The sequence below is a fragment of the Camponotus vicinus genome, unplaced genomic scaffold, assembly GCF_025532165.1.
Source record: "Camponotus vicinus isolate PSW18456_S1 unplaced genomic scaffold, iyCamVici1.0 SCAF_11, whole genome shotgun sequence".
Taxonomy (NCBI): Eukaryota; Metazoa; Arthropoda; class Insecta; order Hymenoptera; family Formicidae; genus Camponotus; species Camponotus vicinus.
The window spans coordinates 2,893,404-2,919,594 of NW_028141947.1; the positions used below are offsets into that span (position 1 = coordinate 2,893,404).

General features: G+C 34.6%; 1 protein-coding gene and 2 long non-coding RNA genes across 3 annotated transcripts; all 3 read right to left on the bottom strand.

Moving 5' to 3' along the window:
- Nucleotides 1-3,145: 3,145 nt before the first annotated feature.
- Nucleotides 3,146-5,391, bottom strand: LOC145961553 (uncharacterized). The gene is made up of 3 exons (XR_014435651.1): nt 5,176-5,391; nt 3,907-4,107; nt 3,146-3,253 (listed from the first exon to the last, which is right to left on the bottom strand). It is a non-coding gene; the product is annotated as an uncharacterized LOC145961553 (long non-coding RNA).
- A 2,710-nt stretch (nt 5,392-8,101) lies between these two features.
- LOC145961662 (uncharacterized) lies at nt 8,102-10,369 on the bottom strand. Its single transcript, XR_014435674.1, has 4 exons — nt 9,410-10,369; nt 9,144-9,243; nt 8,935-8,982; nt 8,102-8,788 (listed from the first exon to the last, which is right to left on the bottom strand). It is a non-coding gene; the product is annotated as an uncharacterized LOC145961662 (long non-coding RNA).
- A 2,781-nt stretch (nt 10,370-13,150) lies between these two features.
- LOC145961754 (uncharacterized) lies at nt 13,151-20,902 on the bottom strand. Its single transcript, XM_083082219.1, has 8 exons — nt 20,752-20,902; nt 15,710-15,760; nt 15,570-15,619; nt 15,044-15,135; nt 14,776-14,942; nt 14,465-14,572; nt 14,138-14,371; nt 13,151-13,508 (listed from the first exon to the last, which is right to left on the bottom strand). The coding sequence occupies exons 1-8, from the start codon at nt 20,900-20,902 to the stop codon at nt 13,483-13,485; spliced, it is 879 nt and encodes a 292-aa protein (XP_082938345.1). The 3' UTR covers nt 13,151-13,482.
- Nucleotides 20,903-26,191: the final 5,289 nt, after the last annotated feature.

The window sequence follows — 26,191 nt, forward strand, 5'->3', positions numbered from 1 at the left end:
CAAGGGGGGTAAGACAGGAATGTCCATTGAGTCCGTTGTTATTTAGTATAATGATTGCGGACTTGGAGGAGGAGATGAGAAAGGTGAAGTGGGGAGAGATCAAGATGAGTGGGGGAGAAAGGATATATACCTTAGCTTATGCGGATGATATAGTGCTATTGGCGGAGGAGGAAGATGAAATGAGGAGCATGATTGGTAGATTGGAGGAATATATGGAGAGGAAAGGTTTAGAGTTGAATGTAGGTAAGACGAAGGTAATGAGGTTTAAGAAGGGAGGAGGTAGAATGAAGAAGAGAGAGTGGAGGTGGAGAGGAAAAAGGATGGAGGAGGTAAGGGAATTTAGGTACCTGGGGTATACGTTACAGAGGAATGGAGGACATAGCGCATATTGGGGAAAGGATTAAGAGGGCGGCGGCGGTAATGGGAGAAGTATGGGGAATAGGGAGAAGAAAGTTTGGCAAGGATTGGAATAGAAGGCTATGGCTGTTTGACAGGCTAATGTGGACAATATTGAGCTATGGAGTTGAGATATGGGGTTGGAAAGAAAGGGAAGGAATAGAAAGATTAGAGGAAAGATATATGAGGTGGGTACTGGGCCTAGAGAGAAGAACACCAGGATATTTGATAAGGGAAGAAATTAAGAGGGGAAAGTTAAGAGAGAGAGCGGGAAAGAGAGGATTGGGGATTTGAGGAAAGACTGAAGGAAGGGAAAGGTAGTGAGTTGACGAGACTATGCTGGGAGGAATTGAGGGAGGGGGCAAGGGAGGGAAAGGTAGGATCAGAGTGGGAGGAGGAGAGAAAGAGGTTCTTTGAAAGCAGGAGATGGGGGATTGGAGAAATAGAGAGGAAGAGAGAGGAAGGGGATGGGTGGTTTGGAGAATTGATTAAGAAGGACAAAGAGGAGCAAAGGTTGGAGAGAGAGGGAAGGATAAGAGACTCAAGATATAACAGATGGTATAAGATGATAAAGGAAGAAGGAATACCAGAATATCTAAAGGAGGGATGGGGAGAGAGCAGGTGGAGGAGGGTATTGAGATTTAGATTGGGGAATGAGATAGGGGAGAGTAATTATTGGGAAGAGGAAGATAAAAGGATGTGTAGGTTATGTGAAGGGGAGACGGAGACTTGGGAACATGTATGGGAGGGGTGTAGAGTGTGGAGGACTGGGGGGAAAGCTGGCAGGAAATGGCAGGGTGGATATTGGGGGGAGGAGGGGAGGGAGAATGGTGGATGAGAGAGATAGAGAAAGAAAGAGAAGTAAGAAAAGATAGAAGAGGGAGAAGAGAGGGGGGGGGGCAGAGGAAGAGGAAGAGAGAGAGTGAGAGTGAGAGAGAGAGAGGGGGGGTAGAGGGAGGGACGACGGAGTTGAGAGGTTGAATGAAAAGCAAGAGGAAGCGGAAGTCGAGGGCGTGTGTGTGTATGTGTAAAGGAGGGAGGGGGAGCGAAGAGATTCGCGATCCCTCAAGTAGTTTATAAGTATAGGTTAAGTTTAGGATAAAAATAGATTTAAGATTTTTTTTGTAATAGATTGTAACCCTGAGGGGAACAATAAAGATTATTAATTAATTAAATTAATATCGCTCGTATCCATTTCATTTGCATTCTCTTTTGCAATTTGTTTTGATCCTTTAGTATCAACTTTTCGTTCCTTTGATTTATCTAAAATAATTATATGCATATGTATTAATTAACACTCATCATTTGAAAAATAAGTAAGCCCTCATAAAAACATACAGATAAATGTACAGTAATAACAAGCCGATTAAGTTTTTGTTAAATTTAATCAAAAACTTTTGAGTTTAAATTATATAATAAAATGATCGTTATTATTACTCTATAAATATAAACGGAAATATCATGTAAAACCCTGGGTATCTATTATGAAACTGTTCGGAAACGTTTCCGTTCGGAATAATTTTGTTTTTCCCTAGATTTTCTATTGTGCATTTAGAGGAAAACAAAATTATTCCGATCGGAAACATTTCCGAACAGTTTCATAATAGATATCCTGATGTCAGAATTTTTCATTAAGAAACGTAGGAAAAATTTACAACTAAACCGTTTGACAAAAGATGACATCAGTGACACTCGCGTATCGATTTTATGAATCACGACCGTAATTCACAATAACCTTTTTATTGTGTGAAACTGATAACGGATGCTTCACAGATGACATAGTGCTGTAGATTTTAAAATTACGTCTATATGAATTGTTTACGTATTGTAAACAAATATTAATAATAAATATAAATATGTATATTAATAATATATTAATATAAATATTAATTTTACAGATTAATATTAATATATTTTTAATATATATTATTTATATTTATTATTAATATTTGTTTACAATACATAAATAATTCATGTAGACGTAATTTTAAAATCTACAGCACATTGTCATCTGTGAAGCATCTGTCATTATTTTTTCTATATGAAGAAAGGCATGTGACGCTTGAATTGTTGCCGTTTTTCCGCGATGCCGATTGGTTCTTTCGACTCAGTTCATGTCATGAGCAGCTGTCACTTGTGTTAATTTGTGGTTATTTGCAAATTGACAGATTGCATAAAAAGTCTAAAATCGTATAAATAAGAAGTCTTTTAAATTAAATTAATAAATGTATTAAATGTACACAGCGTTACTTCTATCACCAACTTTTTTAGACATATGTGTATATATTTTGAGATATTAGAAACACTAATCTATTTGCAAAAATATTACTTACATTTTCTCTGATTTTAAAAATTAATTTTCTGTAATTAAATTTATTTTTTATATATACTTATATATATTCTTATTTCTTATTTATTTCTTTTATTACTAACAGAATGCAACAGTGTGTTGCATCAACAACAACACTGAAAAAAAATTATTAAATTCAAATAAAAATCTATTTCAATACTCCTTAGTAAATCATTTATTTAATACTAATAACATTGATTTGATATATTATTTGTTCTCATTTCTTATTTATTTTAAATTAATGATAAAAAATTTTTAATTATCAAACATTTTAATTATTTAATTTAATTAAATTAAACTTAATTAAACTTAATTAAAATTATTTTAATATATAATTTGCAATTTAGTTTTTCTTTTCTTTCTTATTCTCAATTTTCTTTTCTTCCTTATCCTCAATTTTCCTCTTTCTTGGAGTTTGTGTTGCCTTTAATAGCGCTGCTATGGACATTTGTCCTTCTATTTTTTTTATGTCTTTTAAATTGTTAGTTGCCAAATATAGTGGAACCGCTGTAAAATTATAAAGATAATAAATTATTTAATATTATAAGTCTTAAAAATTAATAAATTAATTATGAGTTAGAGAGAGCAAGGAGCCATAGCAAGATTTTTGTGCTACAATTAATACGTTTATTCTCGTGGTATAACAGAAGTATCAGTCTACTTTAGACCATCTTCAGTGTCATACAACGCATAATATGGATTGCCACAAAAGTCAACGCAGAATTATAGATTGTCGCAAATTTTAATAGTCAACGCAGAATATTCACGAAGAATGTAGATTGTAAAAATGTTTTTTCCTACTATAATAATATAGACACGGATATAAGTACTATTATTGAATTTTAATAACACTAAAGGCGGTCTAAAGAAAACCGAGACGTCTGTTACACGAGAAGAGAATAAACGTATTAATTGTAGCATGAAAATCTTGCTGTGGCTCCTTGCTCTCTCTAACTTATTGATGATTTAATAAATAAATAAATTTTTGATTAAAGATTCAATATATATTAAAATAAAAAAATGCCCAAAAATATTCTAAAATACCAATATGTGTATATATATATATATATATATATATATATATATATATATATATATACATATATGTGTATATATATACATATATATATATAATATATATACATTTATATATTGTTTACCTGTAGCATACATGGTTCCAACTATTTTTATTTTCTCTCCTTTACTTATCTCCATTTCATAGTAATCGTCTTCGTTAAAATTTAAAATGTGCACTTCTAATTTATATGTTCCATCAGTAATCGATCCGCAACCAATCATTTTATTTAGTTTTATTTTGTTATGTATAAATGTGAAGTTTGTTTTGACGAATCCTTCTAATACTATAAAAGAATACAATTTAATGTTATACAATATAAATATAGTAATAATAACAAAAATAATATAAATACAATAAAAAAACTATAAAAAAATATATATTTGTTCTTAAAGAAAATTTCTTGTGTGTAAATATATTGAAGTTTATATGATGTATATATGTATACAGGGTGACTCATTTTAACTTAGGCAGCCAAATAACTCGAAAAATAAGCAAGATAGAGAAAAATGTTTTAGACAAAAGTTGTATGGTTTCGAGGGGGCCATAAGATGGTATCATTGGTTTGACCTTGAAGAGTCATTTGAAGGTCACGTGAAGGTCACTTCAATTTTTTTAAATGGAATACCCTATATATTTTTGTACATTCTTGTAGCTTATTTCGAGAGCTTTCCAAAACACTATAATTAAGTACCTTTCCGTTAAGTACTTTTTGAGTTATGATGCTTGAAATAATTTCTTAATTTTACATAAACCGTAAAATATCTTGTAAAATATTCATTTTTCGATTATCTTACCTTAATACTTTTACGTACAAAATAATGAGAAGAATCAATTGGTATAAAGAAAACACATAGTTGTTTTTAAGAAAAAATATGGAATTGTTAATTGCAAATTACATATTTTTTCTTCGAAACAACTATGTGTTTTCTTTACACCAATTGATTCCTCTCATTATTTTGTACATAAAACTATTAAGGTAAGGTATTCGAAAAATGAATATTTTACAAGATATTTTACGGTTTATGTAAAATTAAGAAATTATTTCAAGCCTCATAACTCAAAAAGTACTTAACGAAAATGTACTTAATTATAGTGTTTTGGAAAGCTCTCGAGATGAGCTACAAGAATGTACAAAAATATATAGAATGTTCCATTTAAAAAAATTGAAGTGACCTTCACGTGACCTTCAAATGACTCTTCAAGGTCAAACCAATGATACCATCTTATGGCCCCCTCGAAACCATACAACTTTTGTCTAAAACATTTTTCTCTATCTTGCTTATTTTTCGAGTTATTTGGCTGCCTAAGTTAAAATGGGTCACCCTGTATACGAGGGCGGTTCAATAAGTACCCGTCTTTGAAGACAGGGGGCGTTGCTGAGGGAATTGGTGTTATCATCGTGTACTGTCATCTGTCAAACGACGCTATAACAAATTTCACACTGATTCATATAGCGTTTTCGACTCGTCGGGTTCAATCGCTCTCGGAGCGATTGAACCCAATTTCCAAATAAACTTGTGTTCAATCGGTAATGAGTTTAAACCTGAATTAGGTTCTATTTATAAACCAGCACTGAAATAAAATGGCGAGTCGATATCATTGCTTAATACTCGCTGTTATGGAATTTTTATCTTCGGATAGTTCAGATGATGAAGACATAAAAATGAAAGCAAAGGCGATAAATATACCGAAGAAAATACCTTGCATAGAAACATTTATGCAAGTAATTGATCAATAATAGGTGCTTTCCATTTACATCAAAACTCAGATAAATCTCACTTCTGTCTTTCTTTAACATGAATGTTGAAGAAAGACAGAAGTGAGATTTATCTGAGTTTTAATGTAAATGGAAAGCACCTGTAATGATAATGAAGTGAGTGTGAACATAACCTTTTCAAACAAAAATTTCATAACAAATTTTTATTTATATTACAATATAGAAAATATATTATATTTTTACTAACAGTTTAGAGATCGTTTCCGTATTTCACGTGATACATGTGATTTTCTCATTGATATGTTTAAAAGAAGTGAATATTATCCTTTGGCGTCCTTAGGAGGCACGCAACCAAAAACAGCTAAAGAACATATTCTTTGTTTTTTATGGTAAATATTATGTATATTATTATCATTATAAATTAATAAAAAAATTTTATTTGTATAATTTCACATAAGATTTTTATCTAAACATTCATTTTTGATATTTATTTTCAGGTTTGTAAGCAATAAAACTGTTATGCGTAGTGTTGCAGATTTATTTAATGTTTATTTATCTACTGCACATAATATGATCAATAGAGTAATAGATTTTTTTTGTATAGATTTTTTTGTATAATTTAGCTTCATCGATAATTAAGTTTCCCCAAACTGCTGAAGAAAGAGAGAAACATGCAATTGAATTTAAAGAGGTATAATAAAACATACTTTTAATATTTTAATAAAAAAAAATATATTTCTCGATTAAGCACATTTAAAAATAAAATTTATAAATATATTTATATATGTTACTGAATCTTCAATCTTTTTATAAAAAACTATATTTTTCTTCAAAATATATAAATTCATGCTTTTTACAACAAAATTTTTGAAAGCAAATAAATACAAATATTGTGAGCAAACGAAATTGATTTATAAAAACATGCTTTATAGATTAATTTTATAAAAACATTTTATACTTGTGAAACACGAACATACAAAATGAATAATTTTGATTTTAATATATATATATTGTAAGAATTATTTTATAAAAATGTAACATTCTATAAATTTTACTTTCAGATATGTGGTATCCCTGGTATTGTTGGGTGCATTGATGGCTCATACATAGCTATTCGAACACCTACTCATAAAATTAGATCTACATATGTTAATCGACATGATGAAACAGCTTTAACATTACAAGGAATATGTGATGCTCAAAATAAGTTTATAGATGTTTTTACCGGTATTTCTAGTAAAATACATGATTCTCGCGTCTATAGTATGTCTTTCATTCGAAAACAAATATGTGAAATGGGAAAAGATTACCATATAATTGGAGATGCTGCATATCCTTTGTCTATAAATTTCATCACACCATATAAAAATTATGGCACTTTGAATGCAACAGAGACGACGTTCAATAATGCATTTTGTAAAGCTAGAGTCAAAATAGAGAATACATTTGGTATTTTAAAAACTAGGTTTAGACAACTAATTCGTTTAGAAATGTGGTCTGTTTTAAAAATGTCTAAATTTATTATTGCATGTTGTGTATTACATAATTTATGTATTGATAGAAATGATAATTTAGAAGTCACAGAATGAATATAGAAATATATCATGAACCAGATGAATACATACTATATCCATCACAACAAAGAGAAGCTGGTAAACAAAAAAGAAATATCTTAGCTGCCAAACTCATAGAAAACATCGATACATAGTATTATTTATATTTATGTTTTAAATTAACGTTTATTATTATGTTTCTATTTAATTTTATTTATAATACAGGGTGTTTCAAAATGATTCATCCGATTTCACAAGGCTGTAACTTATACATGAATGAAGGTAGAACCTCGCGGCAAATGTGAAACTACATATCGAAACGTCAAGTTTTCCGTGGCGTATGTTGGATGTTGCCGGTTCACTTGGTTGCTGGTAGTCGCCCTGGTGCCGCTACAGCTGGTACTTTGGTACTGCTAGCGCGCACGTTCAGTATGCGTCGAGATGGTGACAACACAGCAACAAAAAGCGTTTTGTATTCTCCGTTTCAACAAGTATGAGTCAGTTACAACTGCAGCGTGATTTCCGTCGACATTACGGGTTTACGAGTTTGACTACCGTTTAGACGTATGCCATGCGTCCAGTGGAGGGCACATTGAACATTTGTGAAAACTTGGTATTCTTAAACTTGGTATTCTTATACGTATATTAAAATTTACCCGAAGGTTCTATCTTCATTCATTTCAAAGTTATAGCCCTGTGAAATCGGATGAATCATTTTGAAACACGCTGTATATTAAAAAAAGTGCATATAATATATATTTAAGCAATAAATATTTTTCCAAGAATTATAGTTTCTTACATAACGTAAAATATAGATTTCAATTTCTTTTTTCCTTACACAAATAAACAAATTCCTTATACAAACAAAAAAACGACATTTATCAATAAAAAAACATTAAAACAATTTAACAAATCTGTTCGTAAAACTTTATAACTCACAATCAGTCTTCTTTAGAATTAACATACATTTTTAGAAATAACATATTTTAAATTTATATAAAGCGCGTTTACGTATTTTTTAATAATCTTATTCAGAACTTGCTTATTGCTCTTATTCAGAACTCTTTTGCTGATTTTCCAAGTAAAGATATTAATAATTCACATTTTTCTTTATGACGTCGATTTCTATTTTCTTCAGCAGGCTGATATTTCTCGGAGAACATCCTCCAACGAATTAGATTTTAATCTTTTTTTTGATTTTTCATATTCAAAGTCTTCTATATCATTATTAATATCAGATCTGTTATTCTTTTTGCTCAAACCTATTTTCATCTTTTTATTTACTTTTATATGATTAACGCCAAGTAAAACTTCTGGTTGAAGACTATCATCTATACTTTTAATTTCTTCAAACTCACTGTCATAAGGTACTTCTTTTGGGCTATTTCCAGAAATATTATTATTAATTATTGCGTTTTTATTTTGTTTACTAGCATTTTTAAATCTATTAAGGCATTGTTGTCCGGAAACGTCTATGTTAAATTGTTGTTTCAACTTTTTACTTATTTGCTCAAATAAGGCAGTTTTATTTTTAAAAGCCGAACGGGCCAATTTGAGGATAATATATGCGGTATTGATTGAATAAATATTTTGTTTCTTTTTCATTCCATCTATGTATTACGTGATTGATATTAATGTTAGAATTTTGATTTTCTTTTTCACAATATCTTGTGTTTCCAAAATACTTTCCGTACCTAAAAAAAGTATGTAATGTAAATATTATATATATTTTAAAGTTTTTAATAAAGATTAATTAAAAATTTGTATATTTTTATTTAAAACTTTAATCAATAAATCCACATTTCTAAGATATTTATTACTATATTTATATTATATTTACATGATGTTGATGGTGATGGTGATGGTGAGTTCAATGTATCGATAATACCTATTGATTCCAAATAGATTATGGATATAAATTTTATTTCCCTTTCAATTGAAAGAGAGAAAATATTTTTATTATCTAATGTTTATACTATAATTTTTAATTATTGCAATATATAATGTTGTTATGTATATATTATATTTACAATTACATCTAAACCTAACCTTTATCATTTATAACTTCACACAAGATTTCGTTTTCATTATTTTTAATTGGATCATTTCCATCGTAAATCATCCTTTTGACTACCATTGTTCAAAATATCTGTAAGAAATATTTCATTATTAATATATATTTATATGGAATTATAAAAGAAGCACATTAATCTTTTTCTTTTTCCAATACAAATATTAATAACATTAATTTCTTTGTATATTTTATTATAATTAACTTCAATTTTTTATAAAGTAAAATATTAATTTTTACTTACAGTTAAACAGTTAAATTTTCTATTATAATTGTTCCTCAAGTTTAGGTGCAAGCCAAATTAATACGGGTTGAACATGGATCGGGTAATTTGATTAATCCTAGTAACCGAAGGTGGATCCTGTCAGCCATTACATTCTTCAGAGAATGGCTGTGATTGGTCAATAACGACTACCCCGGAGTGATTGAACCCGAGCAGTCGAAAACGCTAATAGATTACTTTGGATTTGGCAGCCATTTGAGTAAGACGTGTTTCGTGGTTTTCGCTAAGATGGAAAAAGAGCAGTATCGTTCAGTGATTCGCTTTTTGCTTTTGGATGGGAAAACGTGCGAGGAGATAAAAGCGAAGTTGGATGCTGTTTATGGGGACCCTTCGCCATCTATGACCACAGTTAGATATTGGTTCAACCAATTTAAACGTGGTCGAACATCCGTTTTTGATGAGGAGCGCCCAGGACGTCCGGCAGACGTAGTTACCGAGGAAATCATTGAAAAAGTCCACGACATGATTCTCGCTGATCGACGAACGAAAATGCGCGAAGTAGCAGAGGCCGTAGGTGTGTCGACCGGAACGGCAATTAATATTTTACACGATAAGTTGACGATGAAAAAATTGTCGGCCCGATGAGTGCCGCGATTGCTCACGGTGGACAACAAGCGGATGCGGCTGTCAACTTCGAAGCAGTGTTTGGAGCAATTTAAGCGAGATCCGAAGGACTTTTTGCGTCGAGTTGTCATCGTCGATGAGACTTGGATTCATCATTATACACCAGAAACCAAGCAAAAATCAAAACAATGGGTTTCTCCCGGTGAATCTGCTCCAAAGAAGGCGAAGACGGTCCCATCGGCCGAAAAGGTCATGGCGACGATTTTTTGGGATGCGAAGGGCGTCATCTTCATGGACTTCTTAGAAAAAGGAAGAACGGTCACTGGACAATATTACAGTGAGTTATTGGACCGCTTCGACAAGAAATTGAAGGAGACACGGCCTCATTTGGCGAGAAAGAATGTGCTGTTTCACCACGACAACGCACCAGCATATTCATCCGGAGTTGTCGCCGCCAAACTGCATGAATTGCGTTATGAATTGCTGCCGCACCTCCCGTATTCGCCTGACCTGGCTCCCTGCGACTTCTTTTTGTTAAGCGTACGTGTGAGCTCGGCGCCTGCGCATTATGATTACACTCACATGTCCGCTCAGCTGTAGTTGCATGCTGCTGGCGTATGCACTCTGGCAACAGCCTGCGAAAGCTGAGACAGTTTTAGTAAAAATGTGTTCGCGTAGTAAATTAACAGTGAAAATGAAGTGTACTCTGCAGGAATATACGGATATGATTGTGGTATACGGGCTAGCGGGAGAAAATACTTATCGCGCGGCCGCAATTTACGTGGAATGATTTCCCGGGCGTGCACGAAAACCAAGTGGACGTACAATTTTACGTGTTGTGCAATAATTATGTGAAACTGGGTGTCGTGCATAATATCGGGATAACCGGTCCAGCAGTGCGTCTTCGTGTACGAGATGAAGAAAGGATTCTTGAAGCATTTTATGAAAATCCTGGAACTAGCGTGCGTCGTGTGGCACATGAATTTGGTTTTTCCCGATACGCGGTACATCACGCTTCACATGTAACGGATTACGCTCGTATCATTACCAACGTGTGCAACACATTTTATCGAGGGATTTTCAACCACGGATCAATTTTTGTGAAGGTACTGTCATCATCAATTTTTTACATTTACGATACATTCAGCGTACAGTAACGGCATTTTGAACAATTTTCACAAATATTTAAATTGAGAGTGGAATAGGCCTATGGGGGAAACCACTATAAAAAAAGCGCACCATGCTATCTACCGCAAGGTGGTGTGGAAATGATAGCGCATCATTTTCTTGCCACTAAAAAGACGAGTCATTTTTCGGCGCGGTATTGCGATATATCCATGGACATAGGAATAAAGGGACGGAGTATAAACCTCTACTTTAGGCGAGGGGAGTGAAGCCGCTTCCGGGGAGCGGGGAACACGGTCACGTGGTACTTTGGTGCCGCATTGGTAATTGGTTCTAGCATAAATGCGCGAAATTTGAAAATGAGACATTTAGTTTGTTTACAATTATAAATGTGTGATAGAATATTTTGAGTAAAATAGAGAAACAAAGTGTTTTATTTATAAATCAGCATATTGAAATGTTAATGGTGTTAATGCATGTCATCGAGATGTCAGAATTAAATGATAAAAAAAAGTTAGAATCTATAGATATGAAAAATCTTTATTGTTTTTGTTTTAGTATTTTATTTTGCAATTAATTGCAATGAATTCAGTAAAATAAAACTATTTATAAATAGAAATAACTAGAAAAATATTTATGATTATTAAGATTTTTAAGATTAGAAAATTATTTTTCACTTTTCTGCATTTAATAATGTGATTTAACGGATTTTGCAACAGCATATAACTTGCCCATGGAAGTAAGTATTGGTTACAGTTTTATAATAAAATATTAAAAATTTTATTATAAAATGTTAATGTAAATACCTAAATATTGATAAATAATTCATTCTTTAATAAATTGTACAACTGTCAATATTTATTGCATAAAGGGATTAGGATGGTATTATTAATAACAAAATTATTTTTTATCAATTTTATTACATTTATTGACCTTTAAATAAAATTAGCTTATTAAATACATGTCGCATACTCATTGATGTATTAATAGCTTGTTGCGCAATATAATGTAATCTTATTTTTATATATCTATTACTTATTGAACGTATTAAATGAACAATATGATTATCAAGTGCGCTTTGTTCAGATACATGATTCTCTAAATTTATAAATAAGTTATGTCCAATTAAATTATTTAAAACTTGAACTGTCAAGTAGGCAACGGTAAATTTCTTATCCATATAGGTATTGCCACTTTCACATAATGCATTTCTAATTATTTTTTCACATATGCGGCAAATTGCTATTACATCATTAGATGGATATGTTAATCGACCTCTATCTTTATAAGCAATTAAACTATCGCTATACATGATTTTATTTGATTTCAATGCTTCTATACATTGGGTGCATAAAATAGTTTTTTGTAATTGCATGACAACGTATCCAGCAATATACACTGTCACTTCTTTTGCAAATTCAGATAAATTTCTTAAATCTGGTATATAATCATGATCATTTATTATATCATTCGTTACAACTGTATCATCCTCAAGACGATCTAATCCACTAGACCACCGAATAACATCTTCTGAATTAACAGTCGTATTAAAGGATGATACGTGTAGGATAGATATTTCTTCTAAGGCTATACAATTTCCGTTTGAAATGTTTCTTAATTCACAATGTACTAATATTTTTTTTATTGCAGCTTGAAATTGCCGAGATGTTGGGTTATTGTTACCACCTCCCCTTGATCTAATGCAACCAAACAAAAGCTCAACATGATCTTGATTCAATTTGTAAAATGGAATATATTTTAATACATTTTTTTCTTGACACCAAATTTTATACAAAATTTGGGCACTATTTATGCATATTAAAAACCTTAGAAATCCAGTTTTCCTACGACCTTTATACAAAAGTTCCCCGTTAGTTGTTTTTAAAGATGTTATGTAGGTTTTGCAAATTTCTAATCTATTTGTAAATATTGTAATATTTTCAAAACATAATGCTTTTTTAAAACCTGTTTGTTTTAAACTTTTAGAGTTTAATATATCGAATAAATCATTGAAAATATTTAAAAATTTAATTGTGGCTTCAGCATATTTAAAATCATCCAGTTTTAATACATCTTTGCAGTAATGTAATGAATCTGCCACAGATCGGCTTAATGTTTGTGCAGCTAATCTCACTTTCATTTTTTGTTTACCATAATTAATATGTGCTGTTCGCAACTTATTTCCCAAATGCATTCCTTCTATTGCTTGTAAATTGTGCAATTTTTCAAGATATTCCCATTTCATCAATTTGTTATCTTCATCGACAAACATTTTCAAGTCCCCAAATGCATTTCTTATTAATTTCAACATGTGGCATGGATCTGGAAATATTGCTATCGGTTCATTAGTAACTGGGTGTTGAAATGTCGCCTGCAAAGGTAAAATATTAAAATTACATCCTAATTGTTGCATCATAGCAAAATTGGTAGCTGTTCCATCACACGTAACACACACAATCTGCATGCCTGCATCGTGCAAAGAAGAAATGCATTGTAAAGTTAGATTCTTTTTTTGTTCTGCAGTTATTCTGTCAATTAGGAAATAAGCCAATGGAATTTTCCATGCACCATTAATGCACACAACCATAAAAACTAAAGCATCTTTTGCAAGCCTCGTATCAGTGACAGTTACAGTCTCACCCATATCCACATATCCATTAAATTTTTTACCATCATATTCTACATGCTGACGGATAGCCATCTCGTCAAATACTAATGATCCAAACAATTGATAATCGACACTATTTGATTGTTGCTTGATAGCATTTACAGCTTCTAACATAATGCCAGGTTTTCCATGAATGCTTTGATACCACTTAGATATTGTTTTACAATGTGGTAAGCAATTATTAAATTCTTGTCGTACATATTTATACGCTCTTGGCGAATAATAATGTAAAGTTAGAGCAAATGATCTAAGTCGACTATCAAATTGTTTGTTTAAAGGTTTTCCTCTATTTTTAAGCAATTGTCTTTCTAATATTTTAGAATTTGACCCACCTATGTCTTGTAATATCTGCAATTCTTCAGTCCCTAACATATTGTTTTTCTTGAGTGAATTAAGAATTGCCTCCAAAGTGATTATTCGTGATTCCTTTCGTCGAACCTTCTGTTGCAAAAGTTTAAACTTTTTTGAAAAAGAGGTTTTTGTGTCTTGCAATTTTTTGTGGAGGTATTCCTTTTCAAGAGCGTTATGGTCTCTCTTTGGTGATGTATTTGTTGACTGATCCGCAACTAAAAAATTTAAAAAATATAATGTATAACAAATTTTAATTTTTTAGAAAATTGTTACACATATTATATTAAATAAGATGAAATATTTCTTACAATGATTGCATCCAGGGATAGGAGATGTGGCTCTATCAATTTTTAAAGTATTACATACAGAACTTGATGCAATAATACCATCATTTGGAACATTCTCAATCACACGTTCTAGCAAGTAAACATAAGATACAAAGCAATATATAAATAAAACTGCATAATCTTGTGCCATACAATAAATCAGACAGTTGGGAAAGTTATTTGATAAAAATAATGCCACTACTAACTTGTAAACAGAAAAAAATTATAATAATAATGGCATTACAAATAACGTATTATTTCTCAATCCTGATAATAATAATACTATTTGATACCTATATACGGTAGTGCATTTGGTCGAAGTCTCTTTGTACCATATAAAAAATTAAAGGCATCTTCTGCAAAATGTGCGGAACAAATTCTTGCTCCAATAGGAACTAATTCCGCATTTAGCTCTAGTATATCCAACCAAAGCAATTTTGCTTTTTCATTCTTTAGAAATCTATTAAAAAATAAATGTGTTACTTTATATTATATCATTTGTCTTATTTTGATAATACAATATAATTTTCATATATGCTAATAAAATATGATTTTTCTTACCGGTGATATGAGACATTATTTATATTTTTTTCTTTTATTTGTCCCAAAACGGGACGACTTCTTGTACGGTTTTTACAATTTTTTACAATGCACTGTGACATTGTAAAAACAGTATATTTTTTCTTTGAATTATAATTCAATAAAACTGTTCTGACACTTCCATGACACTTCTGACTCTCGATGAAAGATTGCGCTTGCGCGATCACAACCAATCGCCAATGCGGCACCAAAGTACCACGTGACCGTAGTTTCCCGCTCCCCGGAGACGGCTTCACCCCCCGCAGCTATTGCTCTGTCCCTTTATTCCTATGTCCATGGATATATCACACGCCACCATCATGTCTCGGAGAGCGATCCGCCCATCGCTTCGCCACGCGCCTAGTATAAGATTACAGTGGGACGACTCTCGTCGCCGCGCGCTTCTACTCACGCAGATTGGCCGATATTCTTTATTTAATTTTTCGTTAATTATTGCGAATGTCACAAAACAGTACAAGTCCTTCCTTCTTAATTTGAGCCAATTTACCTCCTTACTTCGTGTGGGTAAAAATTTTCCTGACACCCTGTATATTGAATCTTTAATCAAAAATTTATTTATTTATTAAATCATGAATAAGTTAGAGAGAGCAAAGAGCCACAGCAAGATTTTCATGCTACAATTAATACGTTTATTCTCTTCTCGTGGTATAACAGACGTCTCGGTTTTCTTTAGACCACCTTTAGTGTTATAAAAATTCAATAATAGTACTCATATCCGTGTCTATATTATTATAGTAGAAAAAAACATTCTTACAATCTACATTCTTCGTGAATATTCTACGTTGACTTTTAAAATTTGCGACAATCTATAATTCTGCGTTGCCTTTGTGTCAATCCATATTATGCGTTGTATAACACTGAAGATGATCTAAAATAGACTGATACTTCTGTTATACCACGAGAATAAACGTATTAATTGTAGCACAAAAATCTTGCTATGGCTCCTTGCTCTCTCTAACTCATAATTAATTTATTAATTTTTAAGACTTATAATATTAAATAATTTATTATCTTTATAATTTTACAGCTGTTCCACCATATTTGGCAACTAACAATTTAAAAGACATAAAAAAAATAGAAGGGCAAATGTCCACAGTAGCGCTATTAAAGGCAACACGAACTCCAAGAAAGAGGAAAATTGAGAATAAGGAAGAAAAGAAAATTGAGGATAAGGAAGAAAAGAAAAACTAAATTGCAAATTATATATTAAAATAATTTTAATTAAGTTTAATTAAGTTTAATTTAATTAAATTCTTTTATTTCATTTTATTATTGTTCTTAATAATAATCTTTAATACATGTTACATAATATAATATATAATATAAGATCGCCAACAAAAAACAGTGTTTTTCAATTTCATTACAAATTTGTTTTGTAATGAAATATTAATTTTAAATGGCAAATTTTTAAATAATTAAAATGTTTGATAATTAAAAGATTTTTGTCATTAATTTAAAATAAATAAGAAATGAGAACAAATAATATATCAAATCAATGTTATTAGTATTAAATAAATGATTTACTAAGGAGTATTGAAATAGATTTTTATTTGAATTTAATAATTTCTTTTCAGTGTTGTTGTTGGTTGCTAAGTGCGTTTTGGCTTCCTTCACGCGTGTCTCGATTTGCCGTTATTTGTGCAAATTTTGACATCTCGTGTAACTTGTGTACTGATCTCTATCTCAGTTTTTTTAATAAAAAATAAGGAGATAGAAGAAGGAAAGAAGAAGGATAGAGTTATTAAAGAAGTTATTATAGAAGAAGGAAGAAAGAAAACGAAGAGTCGACTAAAAAAAGGGTATCTATTTTTATTATGTATTATGTATTTTTCATTCCTTTTAAATTCTTCTCAAAATTTCTGTTATTTCTTCTCTTAATGTATTTCATAATTTTTTATTTCTTTTAATTGGTAATTATGAAGGAAAGGGATTTCCTCATCGATTTGGTTGGAACTTCGCAATTTTGTATATTTTAGTGCGTGAAATACGAATCTAGAAGTTAAAATTGTCGCGTTGAATTATAAAAAAAGTTATTAATTACTTTTTAATGTATCAATTATTCTCTGCTTTAAAAAAATAAAATTCTATTTCCATCTTTTAAACCATTTAATTTAATATATTACAGCATCTTCAGTCCAACAAAACTGCATATTTATTAAAGAAAATAATAATTTTAGTTTTTTTTTTAAAGCAGAGAATAGTTGATATATAAACTGTGCGTCTATATCATGTCAGTATGACAAATATCCTAACCATATAACTGTTAATTTTAGTATTTAATAATTTTTTTCCCAATTGAGAGCGACAATTTTAATTTATAGATTCATGTTTTACGCACCAAAATACACAAAATTGTAAAGTTTTAGCCAAATCGATGAGGAAGCCCCTCTCCTTCATAATTATCTTTGAATTTTATTTTAATAATTACTTAAAAAGTTAAAATTTCATATAAGATTTCATTGAGAGAGCTAATCGAGATTATTATTATTAATATATCATTAATATATCCTATTATCCATTAATATGTCCTTTACAGAACACAATTTGTATGTGCGTGCATGTGCGTGCGTGCGTGTGTGTGTGTGTTTTTTAATTTCTAATTTTTTACATATGAAATTAGAAATTAAATTTTCAAAACACAATTTTAATTACGATACAATTAAATATATATATATATATATATATATACACATTACCGCCAAAAGTATTTGTCATCCTAAAATATTTAAGGATTTTCTAGGAAAATAAATATATTAATATATGAATATAAACTTAAGTTGCAGAGAGTGTTCAAAGTTGATTTTTATAACATTTTTACGAAAAAATCTGACTCACTTTTGATCAAATGCCTTTCGTTAAAACTTTATTTATTGATTGTATTCATAAAAAGATAAAAATCACTGATATCATAATTTTTTATTTTTTTTAATTTTTTAAAGACAATAAAAAGTAGAATAGTTTTGTAACAATTACTACGATAGTGTAAAGTCAAAGCATTTTTCTAAGCAATTTTTTAATTTTTTCAAATTAATAAAAAATTTATTTTTACAATTTAATGACTTGGCAACTAACTATTAATCCTTTTTTTCAAATAAATAAATTAATACATCGTAAAATTAATGTCAACATAAAGATAATTGTTTGAATCTAATATTGTTTACACTTTGTAATGTTTTTCTTAAGTTTTATGTCATTATTTTATCTTATCTATTAATATACTACTTATTTAAACGATTTTTATAAGAAACAAGATTTTTTAATTAAGTAACTATCTTTAATAAAAATTATAAAATTGTGGATAGACAAATACTTCTTGGGATGGCAGTATATACAGGGCGATCCTGAAAAACATTATGTCTTTAAAATGACGTATTCCTGACACCATTCTAAGACAATTTTTCCTTTACCAAAATTTGATTTGAAACGTAGTTTTTGAATTATGAGCAAAAATAGTTAGTAAATCACGCGTCGGGTACAGAAGGCAGGCAGGAGCGGCGCGGTGTGCCGCGAGCGCGGGCGCTCCCCCGACGGGTGATTATCACCGCATGAGTCGCTAACTATTTTATCTTATAACATAAAATTATGCTTTAAATAAAATTTTGGTAAAGAAGAAAATGTCTTAGAATTACGTTAGAAATACGTGTTCCTTAAAATAACGTTATTTTAATAATGAAAAGTTGTTCCGGATCGCCAGCCGTCCGACGTTGCAATCAGCTGATTGCTACACGCGATGTGTGTATGGCGGAGTGTGAGCGTAAGAAAGAGAGAGAAAGAGAGAGAGAGGGAGGGTAGGAGGGACAGACATTCATACACACGCACGCACTTTTTTTCTCGCTCTCTTTCTCTCTTTTACGCAACACTCATACACTCTCTCATTCAGTCTCTCACTCACACTCTCTCGGTCACTCACTCACTCACTCACCTGCTTACTCACTTGCTCACTCACCTTGTAGCAGCGTAGCGAATCTTCATGCTATGTATTGTTGTTATCTGCTGCACAGTTATGATTGCTAGAGATGCGCGACACATCGAAATTTTTTCGATTATTAGTCTCACACTCGATTGACACAATACAGATTACACGATAACGAGTTTACTGTTTATTCACTCACTATTGATTTATCGATACCAAAAATTACTTTCAAAGAAACGCGAATGCAAACAGCACATGACTCGACGCGAAGCGACGGACCGCGGAGACTGCGCGACCACAAGAGTTATGTTGCCAGAAACGCGACACGCGACATCTAACAAACGACTTGCACGTGGCGCGTGATTGACGCGAGATAAGACGAACGATCGGCTAAAACCTTCGCATTGCGAATGCGGTAGAAAACATGAAACGTATAATGACATACTTAAAAAATTAATTATTTATTATAAATAATAACTATTTCTAATTATAATAAATAATTATAGTAGTGAGTCTAGGCCGGTTCTAACTCAGGGGCTCCGAGGGGGGGTGAGGGGAGGGGGGTGACGTCACGCGGGGGGGGAGGGGGTGACGTCACAGGGGATGACGTCACGCGGGGGGGTGACGTCATGCGGGGGATGACGACGTCACGTGCGGGGGATGATGACGTCACGCGGGGGATAATGACGTCACGCGGGGATGATGACGTCACGTGCGGGGATGATGACATCACGTGCGGGGGATGATGACGTCACGCGCGGGTAGGGGGGAGGTCCGCGGCGCGACCGGTGGACGAGGGGGTCCGCGCGGGAAAGGGGGGGGATCCGCGGCGCGAGCGATGGACGAGGGGGTCCGCGCGGGAAGGGGGGATCCGCGGCGTGAGCGATGGACGAGGGGGTCTGCGCGGGTAGGGGGGATCCGCGGCGCGACCGATGGACGAGTGGGTCCGCGCGGGAAGGGGGGATCCGCGGCGGGCCCGCGATGTGTCCACGTGTGAGAAGGACGGTGCACTGGTTTGAAAAGGATAGCGTAAAGTGTGTGAAGAGGACAGTGCGACAAGGATGGCATCAAGTGTGACAAGGACGACATCAACATACGACAAGGATGACGTCAACGTGGAACAAGGACGACGCATTGTAAGATGCTGCATAGGTGGGAGAAGGATGACGCAAAGGTAAGTGAGTGATAGCGATGAGCATATGAATGAGAGAGAACGATAATATCGCGAAGAGAACGCATACGAAAGAGAACGATAATAGTTAAGATAACGGGTGCGAGCGAGAACGAAGATATCGCGAGACTTACAACTAACGCGAGACTTATTGTTAGAACGATAGCGCGTACGAAAGAGAGAGAGAGAACGATAAATTCTTACAACTAGCGCAAGAGAGACGCAAAGGATGGGAGCGCAAGGAGAGGCGCGTAAATAAATACATTTCTTTTTTTTTAAATTAAAATATAAAATTTATTTAAATGTGTGCGTGTATTATACAATTTTGTGTGTGTGTGTGTATGTGTGTGTGTGTGTGTGTGTGTGTGTATGTGTGCGCTTAATATATAATAATATATGATATAAAATTAAAAAAAATAATAATAATAATAATAATATAAGAAATAAAATTTAAAAAAATATATAAGGGGGAGGGCGATGTGCCGGGCTAAAGGGAGGCCGCTTCTGGAACAGAAAAAGAGGAAAGATGTATTAATAAAAAACCTAGTCACAATAAAACTTATAGAAGGAAAAATATGTACTTACATCTGTATCCATTATATGTAATGCCATTGGGCGCCCGAATCTCCCCGGACACCCAAATCTCCTCTTCCGCGTAGGGCTCCTCCCCAAAGAGCCGCCGCAAGTCAAAGATGTCTTCCTCGTCCTGGGGACTCTCCGGGGTGTCACCCCACATATAGGAGAGTTCATATCTCCTTGCCCGACGCTCCGCCCGCACCCACTGCCGGCGCCGGATATTCATAAACCCAGGGATTTGAACCTCATCCTAGGACTACATTAAAAAAATATAATTAGTATAAATACACGCACATTTTTTTTTTTTTAAATATTCGCAAATGTAATACTTACCTCCCAATGGAAGGCCAGCTTAACGAGCAAAACACAGAGCAGGTCGAAGAAATATTGCTTCCACCCTGAGCAATTTTCCAAAATGCTATCCATTATTTTTTTTAATTTGACTTTGACACGCACACGATTCAGAACTTTCTGATGAGAGAACGAGGTCCCGGCACGAGGTTTTATAGTAGAGATGCGACATTATCACCATATCAAAAACGTGTCGTAAGACAAAAGTACGGTCCCATGAAACTCAGCGTGGTATATAATATAATATTAATATTATCATATCGCGACTTTGCGAGGAGACAAACGTCTCGGTATGAAACTTTAGAATAGGGATACGTATCATTATCGCTTTACCAAAAATGTGTCGTAAGACAAAAGTATGCATGTTCCCACGCAAATTAGCATGATATAACGCTATAATGCGTCAACCCTGCTCGAAAGGTCATCGAACAGAAACGAACGACTGTCGAACGGCTATCGAACGCTCGTCGAACGGAAACGAACGCCCGTCGAACGGAAACGAACGGTAATTGAACGGTCATCGAACAACTGTCGAACGCAAACGAACGCTCGTTGAACGGTCGTCGAACGGAAACGAACGCTCGTTGAACGGTTGTCGAACGCAAATGAACGACCGTCGAACGGAAACGAACGCTCGTCGAACGGAAATGAACGCCCGTCGAACGGAAACGAACGGTCGTCGAACGGTAATTGAACGGTCATCGAACGGAAATGAACGGTCGTCGAACGGTAATTGAACGGTCATCGAACGCAAACGAACGCTCGTCGAACGGAATTGAACGCTAATTGAACGCCCGTCGAACGGAAACGAACGCCCGCTGAACAGTCATCGAACGGTAATTGAACGGTCATCGAACGGAAATGAACACCCATCGAACGGAAATGAACAGTCATCGAACGCCCATCGAACGGAAACGAACGCTCGTTAAACGGTCGTCGAACGGTAATTGAACGGTCATCGAACGGAAATGAACGGTAATCGAACGGAAACGAACGCCCGTCGAACGGAAACGAACGCCCGTCGAACGGAAATGAACGGTCATCAAACGCCTGTTGAACGGAAACGAACGCTCGTTAACGGTCATCAAACGCCCGTTGAACGGTCATCGAACGGTCATCGAACGGAAATGAATGGTCATCGAACGGAATTGAACGGTAATCGAACGGTCATCGAACGGAAACGAACGGTCATCGAACGTAAAACTATATTCAATTATCAAATATTTAAATGTTTTATCATGTACTACAATGTAGTATCGAAATACAATATCTGTAGCAGCTGTGTCACGTACGGAAACACGATACTGCACACGTACATAGATAGAGATGAGGAAAGAAAGGAGAGAATAAGAAAGACGATAAAAATATATTGCATCATCAATTTATTATAAATATGGATTCGATGAATCATGATGTTTCAACCATCAATTATAAATCTTAAATATATTTTCTAAAGCGCAATTTTTTACATGATTTTCACAACGTACAGTATTCTTAACATCTAACTTATTTAAAGAAGCTACATCCTCATAATCTGCATCCAAAGTTTCGATAATCACATCGTTTCTCGCATCATTGTCCAGTATATCGGCTAGCCATTGCCGTTTTTCATGCCCTTTAACGTACACGAGAGGTGACGCATCATCATCCTTCCCCGTTGCACCCATCACCGCTGTCGTAATTAAACGTTTCGATTTCCAATATGAAACGTGTCCATCATTCCACGATAATCCATGGTGATTTTTCATCAACCATAAAACCTGACATCTCTCAGATTTTGTGAGCATGTGCCATGGTTCGGGACATGTAAAAATGTAATGAGAAAGTATGGATCCCTTTCTCAGAACCGCAGCTTCCTTCACGACAAAATTTTTGCCAACGATAAATCTTTGTAGATCGACAAACGTTGGCACAGCCATGATGACAAGATCCGATCGCAGACTGATGTCGATCGTCAAACATCTCAATCTTTTATATTTTTCATATGCAATGGAGGGGATATTTGCTGACTTATGTAATTTTGCGGACTACATTGGTCAATGGATTATATTCGACAACCCGATCGTGCAAGATGAGACAGTAGGCGGTAGTATTCGCCGGTATATTTTCCCTGCATTCAAACTCTATTCTCACGTCCACGGTAGCAGTTTTGACAGACTCGTTTTGTCGCGAGCAATCAATGACCGCGAGAGGACCGCAATGTAGAAACTTTGAAATGGTTAATAGCGTGGTGCTGTTATCGCATCCGTAATAAGATTTGCGAAAACGAGAGTACATGTCGAATAGAACGGCGAATCTATTTTTTTCAAAATCTAAATTTAAATCATCGTAGGGATAAAATTCCGAGTTTAAATAGAGTTTAACGTTGGTCAATTTGTAGTCGTCGAACAATGTAACATCTTGTGACACTGAATTCTTTTTACCAGTTTGCAGTGCAAAGATCACATATCGTGGTTTCTCTAGCTGGGAGGCGGCTTTCACGGTCCATGAATGCTTAGTCGTGCTATGCAGCAGAGGAAATTCATATAGATCCCAAGATCTGAAACTCATGTTCAAGTATCGTCCGCTTTCCAACATTTGCAACATCGACAATTTATTAATCTCATTCAATATTACATGAGGCATACGCCATTGTATCTTGAGTAATTCAATCTCTACTTCCGACGATGGATGTCCGAATAGACAATTATTATCGTTGCGTGAACGTATCAGAATCAATTCGTGACGAGCGTTAATCACAACGCGTTTATAATCTTCGCAAAATCCCAACAACATGTTGAGCGGTACGCAATAGTTGAAATAATTTTTGTCACCATTGTACGTCAAATCCCACGCAGCGTTCTTCAAGTTTATACTTTTCTGGTGCGTTAGAGAGACATAATTTTTGAGCGTCGAAGTTATTCCAACATTTCTGTTGCGATCAATCTCTACTCCGTCGAGTTCGTATCGAAGCTCATCAAACATGAATGCGACGCAATTGTTTCCCAATACAACCTTCATTTCGTCATTATTCATATACAACCTTCATTTACGCACATTAAACCTTCCCTCGATGTAAAGAAAGCTTTCGCACGGTAACGTGTACAAATCCTGATGTTGTATAGGTATTCGTATCTCGTCGCTGTATCCAAGCGTCGTATTGGCGTACGGATTGTACGTATGAGTCTCAATCTTGACGATGCGATCGTCAAAGACTGGCTCACCTCCGATATTCAAAATATCAATCATTCTTTTCGTACGATGAATCCCAATGATTTTAAAAATTCACGATTCAACGCGCTCAACTTCTTCTTAATGGCTATCTTATTATTGTCACCCGATACCGCAATAGTATTGTCCCTCGTAAAAGTGTTGTATCTCGCGTGCTCCGTTTCGTTCAGCACGAGCATACTATGTTTGTCGCCGCCGTATATGCAATCTTACGATAATTTCCTCTCCTCGAAAATCGAGCAATCGACCTCTTTGATCCACAATACGTATCGTTAAATCCGTAATGCTCCGTACGATGATCGGCAGATAAATGATCTGTGCCGGCGTTTCCGATATCTTATATCCTGGCGGTATGCTCGGTGAAAATTCATGTATCGTGTGTACGCGCATGCCATTGCTGTACGCACCAGTAGTCACGTTACATTCTATACGAATAATATTTACGTTTATAATATTAACCGGTTCGTCCGATTCGTACCACTCGCGAGGTTGCAATATACGATTCGACGAGAATCCAAGCAAGGATCCTACATTGTCGGGTTTGGTAAAGTTTATTCTGTAGACACATTTGATTTCGCTCTTTAGCGTGCTATGATTGGCGCGAAGCGCTATTGGATATTCCTCATCATAATCGTTTTCAACATCTCTGGAAAGGTGTTCATCTTGCAAAATTGCACGTTTGAGATAGTCATTTATAGCGTGCAATTCGTACGATCCTTCGGGAATCGTAATTTCCTTGTCGTCGTTGCCAAAGTAAAATTTATTATTCGAAAAATTTACGTTTGGAATCGTATGATAAGTTTCAAAATCCGTTAATCCAAGCTCGTAATCGGCATCAGTCAAATCTATAGCGGGAAAATAGCTTACAGCGAGAACGCTGCTTCTGCCAGTCAACGTAAGTGTCAGTGACATGTCGAACGAATACTGAGTCGTGACGATGGATTGTCAGGCTTTAAATTGATCGTCGACTGTTTGAAGAAATTTTAAACACAACTGTCCACAGATGCTCTGATTGTAACTTTGATAAGATGCATAATTGTATTCAATTTTCACTCGTCCGAAATATCGCACAAGTTCCTTGGGTGGTCGAAGGTTTCCAAAACTGTCGAAATATACGACACGATCTCCCCTCTTTGCGTACGCTACCCAATGAGTACCGGGACCATCAACGTCATCCAAATTGACGATACCGCTCTCGTTTCGTCGTACACCGCTTATTGGTAAATTATTGCGCATGAAAACACCTCTAAAGAACGGTATGTGCATACGTTTCGCCAATTGTTCCAATTGCACGTTAGTTGTCGCACCCGTAGCCATTTTTAATGTTTTTTCGACGTTTTTTTTTTCTCTTAGACTTTGTTGAGAATCCCTGTCCACGCTTGTACGGAGCGAGATAAAGTCCGCGACCTTCCATAGCGCGATTGTGACGTTGCAACTCTTCCAGCTGACGTTGCGCCGCCTTGCTATCGTTTACCGCCTTTGCGATTCCCGCCGCACCGCCGGCCAAAGAACCGACAACTCCCAACAACGGTAAAAGTGGTAAAACCGCGTTTCGCTACTGGAAGTATTCGTTTTTTCCTCCTCTTTGTCGTCGATGGCTTTTTCATCCCCATGCCGAGTTTTGTCTTTGCCTTCATTGCCGCCCAAACAGTCGTAGCGGCTGCTCTTTCGCCAAGAGTCGAATCCCTCGCGGTAATGCGTTCTCGCGCTCTTGCAGCTAGTATGCGATCCGCGACGTGTCGTTGACCGAGGTCGTTGCTTCGCGAGTAAGCAATGTCGTGCTCGCGACAAGCGGCGTCCAATGGATTGATGCCTCGATCGCCTCTAGCCAATCGTTTCTCTAATCGAGTTCCCGGGCCGCAAAACTGATAACCGGGAATATGTAATT

What these genes read in the sequence shown, in the direction of transcription:
- LOC145961754 (XM_083082219.1), bottom strand. Translation starts at nt 20,902, where the DNA reads ATGTGGGGTGACACCCCGGAGAGTCCCCAGGACGAGGAAGACATCTTT. An exon ending in TACATATAATGGATACAGAT is followed by an intron (nt 15,761 to 20,751) that starts GTAAGTACATAT and finishes ATAACACTAAAG; the next exon opens with GTGGTCTAAAGAAAACCGAG. An exon ending in GCAGATATTACAAGACATAG is followed by an intron (nt 13,509 to 14,137) that starts GTGGGTCAAATT and finishes TTACCTTTGCAG; the next exon opens with GCGACATTTCAACACCCAGT.